The sequence below is a fragment of the Trachypithecus francoisi genome, unplaced genomic scaffold (genome assembly GCF_009764315.1).
Source record: "Trachypithecus francoisi isolate TF-2019V2 unplaced genomic scaffold, Tfra_2.0 Lachesis_group2, whole genome shotgun sequence".
NCBI classification, from domain to species: domain Eukaryota; kingdom Metazoa; phylum Chordata; class Mammalia; order Primates; family Cercopithecidae; genus Trachypithecus; species Trachypithecus francoisi.
In genome coordinates, this window is record NW_022681465.1 from 45,757,482 (window position 1) to 45,764,219 (window position 6,738).

The 6,738-nt window shown below is 39.8% G+C and overlaps 1 protein-coding gene across 1 annotated transcript; it reads left to right on the forward strand.

The window, feature by feature from the left end:
• The first annotated feature begins 1,489 nt into the window (after window positions 1-1,489).
• LOC117064930 (60S ribosomal protein L7a-like) lies at window positions 1,490-2,377 on the forward strand. The gene has a single exon (XM_033179157.1). It carries the CDS (start codon window positions 1,514-1,516, stop codon window positions 1,886-1,888), a length of 375 nt encoding a protein of 124 aa, XP_033035048.1. The 5' UTR covers window positions 1,490-1,513; the 3' UTR covers window positions 1,889-2,377.
• The last annotated feature ends 4,361 nt before the right edge of the window (window positions 2,378-6,738 follow it).

Here is a 6,738-nt window from a genome sequence, read left to right on the forward strand (position 1 = left end):
AATAAATAAAAGGGGTCCTGTCCTATCATATTACAAATTCTGTAAAATTAAAACATTACGGTATTGTCGTATGAACAGAACTGATCAAACAAAATGTAAAACTTTATAAATAGATACAATTATTATATTGATTAGTGTACAATAAAGGTGGTACCTTAAATTAGCAAAAGAAAACGTAAATTTTTCAATATGTGGTCTTGGGGTAGCAGTGAAATGGAAAAAGATAAAATCAGATTCATTCTTCTCAAGAGATGTAAATATAAAATAATAAAACTATATATGTTTCAGAAAAAACAGAAGCAAACTCCTGTATAACTTGTGGATATGAAAATTTTTTCTGATCCTTATTCCAAATACTAGCAATAAAATAAAAAATGGACACACTTGCATACATTTTTTTTTTAATTTTGCATGATAAAAAGACCATAAACAAAGCAAAAATATAAATAACAAACTGGAAAAGATTATTTTCAGCTTATGCCACAAAGGGTTAATACTTAGATTTGAGCCTCTAGACTTAAATGCCAGTTTATAGAAAACATAAAGCATAGAGTAACATGTTAAATGGCATCATCAGTGTAATCAGCGAAGTTCATAATGTGGAAAACTATAAGATAAACATAATGGTTTCTTCAACAAATAAACTAGAGGAAAAAAAGGACAGAGGAAAAAGGAACCTATGTAGTTTTTTTGTTTTTTGTTTTTTGGTTTTTTTTTTTTGAGACAAGAGTCTTACTCTGTCACCCAGGCTGGAGTGCAGTGGCGCAAAGTCGGCTCACTGCAAGCTCCGCCTCCCGGGATCATGCCATTCTCCTGCCTCAGCCTCCCGAGTAGCTGGGACTACAGGCACCTGCCACCACGCCCAGCTAATTTTTTGTATTTTTTTTTAGTAGAGACGGGGTTTCACCGTGTTAGCCAGGATGGTCTTGATCTCCTGACCTCGTGATCCGCCCGCCTCGGCCTCCCAAAGTGCTAGGATTACAGGTGTGAGCCACCGCACCCGGCCAGGAACCTATGTAGTTTTAAAGCCTTAAGAAACATTTAAATGGAATGCAAATCTTGCAGGTTTAGATAGTGTTTAGAAGATCCTGATTCAAACAAACCAGTATAACAACAAAAGAAGAGGAGGAGGCAGAGGAAAAAGAAATAAAGAAATTAAACGTGGAGAAATGCCAATGCTGACTTGATCATTTGAGACTATTACAAATGTATTTTTTTGTGTGTTTTTTAGTCATGGTAAAACTATTACACTTTTGAAAAAAAAGTCATTTTGGAGATACATATTAAATTGTTTACAAATGAAAGGATATCTTTCTGGGATTTGCTACAAAATATGGGTATAACAGACTGGCTCCATGGCTCATGCCTGTAATCCCAGCACTTTGGGAGGCCCAGGCTGGAGGTTAGTTTGAGCCCAGGAGTTCAACACCAGCCTGGGCAACATAGCAAAACCTCATCTCTACAAAAAAAAAAAAAAAAAAAGCTTTTTTCCTCTCTCCTCCCGCTGCCCAAGATGCTGAAAGGAAAGAAGGCCAAGGGAAAGAAGGTGGCTCCGGCCCCTGCTGTCGTGAAAAAGCAGGAGGCCAAGAAAGTGGTGAATCCCCTGTTTGAGAAAAGACCTAAGAATTTTGGCATTGGACAGGACATCCAGCCCAAAAGAGACCTCACCCGCTTTGTGAAATGGCCTCGCTATATCAGGTTGCAGCGGCAGAGAGCCATCCTCTATAAGCGGCTGAAAGTGCCTCCTATTATTAACCAGTTCACCCAGGCCCTAGACCGCCAAACAGCTACTCAGCTGCTTAAGCTGGCCCATAAGTACAGACCAGAGACAAAGCAAGAGAAGCAGCAGAGGCTGTTGGCCCGGGCCGAGAAGAAAGCTGCTGGCTAAGGGGATGTCTCCACTAAGAGACCACCTGTCCTTCGAGCAGGAGTTAACACCGTCACCACCTTGGTGGAGAACAAGAAAGCTCCGCTGGTGGTAACTGCACACGACATGGATCCCATCGAGCTGGTTGCCTTCTTGCCTGCCCTGTGTCGTAAAATGGGGGTCCCTTACTGCATTATCAAGGGGAAGGCCAGACTGGGCTGTCTAGTCCACAGGAAGACCTGCACCACTGTCGCCTTCACACAGGTGAACTCGGAAGACAAAGGTACTTTGGCTAAGCTGGTGGAAGCTATCAGGGCCAATTACAACGACAGATACGATGAGATCCGCCGTCACTGGGGCGGCAATGTCCTAGGTCCCAAGTCTGTGGCTCGTATCGCCAAGCTCGAAAAGGCAAAGGCTAAAGAACTTGCCACTAAGCTGGGTTAAATGTACACTGTTGAGTTTTCTGTACATAAAAATAATTAAAATACAAATTTTCCTTCAAAAAAATAATAAAAATAAAAATTAGCTGGGCATAGTGACACATACCTGTGGTCCAACTACTCAGTAGGCTAGAGGTCGAGGCTGCAGTGAGCTGTGATCGTGCCACTGCAATCCAGGACTCACTCCAGAGTGAGACCCTGTTTCAGGAAAAAAAAAAAAAAAGTGCAACAAAGAAGAAACAAATTAGCTATGCAGTTGTAAATATTAACTGGATGACAGATACATGGGATTTATTACATTACATTCTCTTACATATATTTGAAATTTTCAATAATAAGTTTTGGGCCGGGCGCGGTGGCTCAAGCCTGTAATCCCAGCACTTTGGGAGGCCGAGACGGGCGGATCACGAGGTCAGGAGATCGAGACCATCCTGGCTAACACGGTGAAACCCCATCTCTACTAAAAATACAAAAAAAAAAAAAAAAACTAGCTGGGCGAGGTGGCGGGCGCCTGTAGTCCCAGCTGCTCGGGAGGCTGAGGCAGGAGAATGGCGTGAACCCGGGAGGCGGAGCTTGCAGTGAGCTGAGATCCGGCCACTGCACTCCAGTCCGGGCGACAGAGCGAGACACCGCCTCAAAAAAAAAAAAAATAAGTTTTGAAAACTGTACATAGCAAAAAAGTATATATCAAACACTGACATAACTAGAAATTTTTATGTAACTCTGGGGAAAATAGTAGGGAGCGCTGTCACATGAGTGCTAAATTTACATCTACTACAATAGGATATCAACACATAACCTTTAAAAACATAAACCATAAAGTGCAAGAAAACTAAATATCTTAAAATGTGAAGAAATGTCTTAATGACTCTAAACTGATTTCTTCTGGAAAGTAAGATTTATGAGTAGGCAGAAATAAGGCAAAGAGTTGCTGGTTTTTCATTTTTGCCATTGTTATTAGTCTTGTAATACTATTTGATGTTTTAATAGAGTATTATTTTCATGAAGATTAAAAGGAATTCTTGTTAATTTTTTAAGGCAAGATAAAGATATTATGGTTATACAAAAATAAACAGTACGTATTTTTTAGACAACTATACCAAAAACAATAATGTAATGTCTGGTCTGGGATTTACTTCAGAATTATTCAAAGGGGGAGAGGAGTTGGGAAAGCATTGGGGGTATAGATAAAACAAAATTGTGAGTTGATAATTGTTGAAGCTGAATGATAGATCCATGTGGGCTCATTATACTATTCTACTTTTGCATGGATTTAAATTTCTTAAGAAAGGAACACTTTAATAAATATATTATTAATCTTCTCAAAGGTAAGACAAAATGTGGCATCCATAAAAGAACAGAATGGGGTATAAATAAGCAACAAGAAGAAAAAGCAACTCTTAAAAAAAGATGATAGTAGAAACTTTATAGATATTTTAGACAATATGGTTGAAAAAAACCTAGAAAGTAAACCAAGGACTGGAAAATAGGATGGAGATGATAAATAAATCAGAGTATCAGTCCAGGAGGCCTAAAATTCAAATAGTAAGTATCGTAAAAAGTAAGAAAAGAGAAAACAACGGGAAAATATTATCAGTGAAATGATTCAGAAGGATTTATGAGAGTACAAAATATGAATTTCTAGACTGAAAGGACTGCTTACAAAATGAAGATGGATACACACCAAGATACAAGTCATGAAATTTAAGAATACTAGATACAGACAAAAGACTCAACAAGCTTCCAGTTTGTGGGGGAGGTGGGGGCAGGGACAGAGAGGGTAGAATTACACTTTATTTAACAGATAAGGAATCAGAATGACTTTAGAGTCCTTAAAAGTTACCCTGGATGCTAGAAGACAATGGAGGAATGATTTATTAAACATTTGAGGCCGGGCGTGGTGGCTCATGCCTGTAATCCAAGCACTCTGGGAGGCCAAGGCGGGTGGATCACGAGGTCAGGAGATCAAGATCATCCTGGCTTACATGGTGAAACCCCATCTCTACTAAAAATACAAAAAAATTAGCCGGGTGTGGTGCCTGTAGTCTCAGCTACTCGGGAGGCTGAGGCAGGAGAATGGCGTGAACCTGGGAGGCGGAGCTTGCAGTGAACCGAGATCGCTCCACTGCACTCGAACCTGGGCAACAGAGTGAGACTCCATCTCAAAAAACAAAAAACAAAAAACAAAAAAACTGAGGCAAATGCTTTTCAACTTTGAATTATATACCCAGCCAAACTATTAGTCAAGTGTGAGTTTAGAACAAAAACTTTTTTATATACTGGAATGCCTTCAACTGAAACAAGAGAGCAAACTCTAAAATGTGAAGAAATATGATTTAAGGCACATGGTTTCAACACAAAAGCAAGACAAAGGCATTCCCAACATAATGTTGAAAGAGCTGCTCAAACCACAGGAATCTAGAAAACAACCCAGTTGTACTGGAGCAGATCAAATGGCTCTAGAAGACACTTCTTGAAGATGATAAAACTATTAGAATACTACTTAATATATTTATTTACCCATATTAAGAGATTCACATACCTGGGGAATATGTGGATGATGAAATAGTGATAAATGCATAGAAAATTGAGTATATAAAAAAGATAGTTATTAACTTCAGGAAAAACCATAAGAGTTAGGAAAGGAAAAGTTATTACAAATAACCATATAGGAAAATTGGGGAAATGGGAAACTTTATGGTTTCAGTGCTCATATTTAAGTCTTTAATCCATTTTGACTTTTGTGTGTGGTGTGTAAGATTAGAATCTAGGCTGGGCACGGTGGCTCCCACCTGTAATCCCAGTACTTTGGGAGGCTGAGGCAGGCAGATCACCCAATATCAGGAGTTCGAAACCAGCTTGGTCAGCATTGTGAAACACTGTCTCTACTAAAAATACAAAATTAGCCAGGCGTGGTAGCTTGCACCTGTAGTCCCAGCTACTTGGGAGGCTGATGCAGGAGAACTGCTTGAACCCCGGAGGCAGAGGTTACAGTGAGCCAACATCATGCCACTGCATTCCAGCTTAGGCGACAGAGAAAGAGAAGAGAAGAGAAGAGAAGAGAAGAGAAGAGAAGAGAGAAGAGAAGAGAAAAGAAGAGAAAGGAAGGAAGAGAGGGAGGGGAGGAGGGAGGGAAGAGCCAGGCACAGTGGCTCAGGAGTTCAAGACCCACCTGATCAATATGGTGAAACCTGGTCTCTACTACAGATACAAAAAGTTAGCCATATGTGGTGGCAGGCGCCTGTAATCCCAGCTTCTGGGGAGCTGGAGGCAGGAGAATTGCTTGAACCCGTGAGGTGGAGGTTGCAGTAAGCCGAGATCATGCCACTGCGCTCCAGCCTGGGTGACAGAGCGAGACTCCATCTCAAAAAAAAAAAAAAAAAAAAAGATTAGAATCTAATTTAATTTTCTGCATGTAGAAACCCAGTCTTCTCAAGACCATTTGCTGAAGAGATGATTTTTTTTCCCATAATTTTTTTTTTTTTTTTTTTTTTGAGACGGAGTCTCACTCTGTCACCCAGGCTGGAGTGCAGTGGTATAATCTCAGCTCACTGCAAGCTCCACCTCCTGGGTTCACGCCATTCTCCTGCCTCAGCCTCCTGAGTAGCTAGGACTACAGGCTCCCGCCACCACGCACGGCTAATTTTTTGTATTTTTAGTAGAGACGGGGTTTCGCTGTGTTAGCCAGGATGGTCCCGATCTCCTGACCTCGTGATCCACCCACCTCGGCCTCCTAAAGTGCTGGGATTACAGGCGTGAGCCACCGTGCCCAGCCAGCCCATAATGTAATTTTTAAGCCTGTTCAAAGATTAGTTACCATATATGCATGGGTTTATTTTGTGCCAGTGATCTGTGAATCTGTTTTAATGCCAGTGCAATACTGTTTTGTTTGCTAGAGCTTTCTAATATATAATCTGAAATCAGGAAGTTTTGTTCTTGCTCAGGATTGCTTTAGCAACTCAGGGGTTTTTTGTGGTTCCATATGAATTTTAGGATTATTGTTTCTATTTCTGTGAAAAGTACCATTGAAATTTTGATAGAGGTTGCACTGAATCTGTAGATTACTTTGGGTAGTATGGACATTTTTACAATGTTGATTTTTCCAATCTATGAAGGCTGAATATGTTTTTATTCATTGATGTCTTCTTCAATTTCTTTCATTAGTATTTTATAGTTTTCAATTTACAGATTTTTCACCTCCTTGGTTAAATTTGATCCTAAGTATTTTATTTTTAATGCTATTGTACATGGGATTTTCTTAATTTCTGGTTTTTTTTGATAGTTTGTTGTTAGTGTATAGCAATGCAACTAATTTTTATATGCTGATTTTATATCCTGCAACTTTACTGAATTTGTTTATTAGTTCGGTTTTTCAGTGGAGTTGTTTGAGTTGTCTATATATAAAATTGTGTCATCTGCAAACACAGA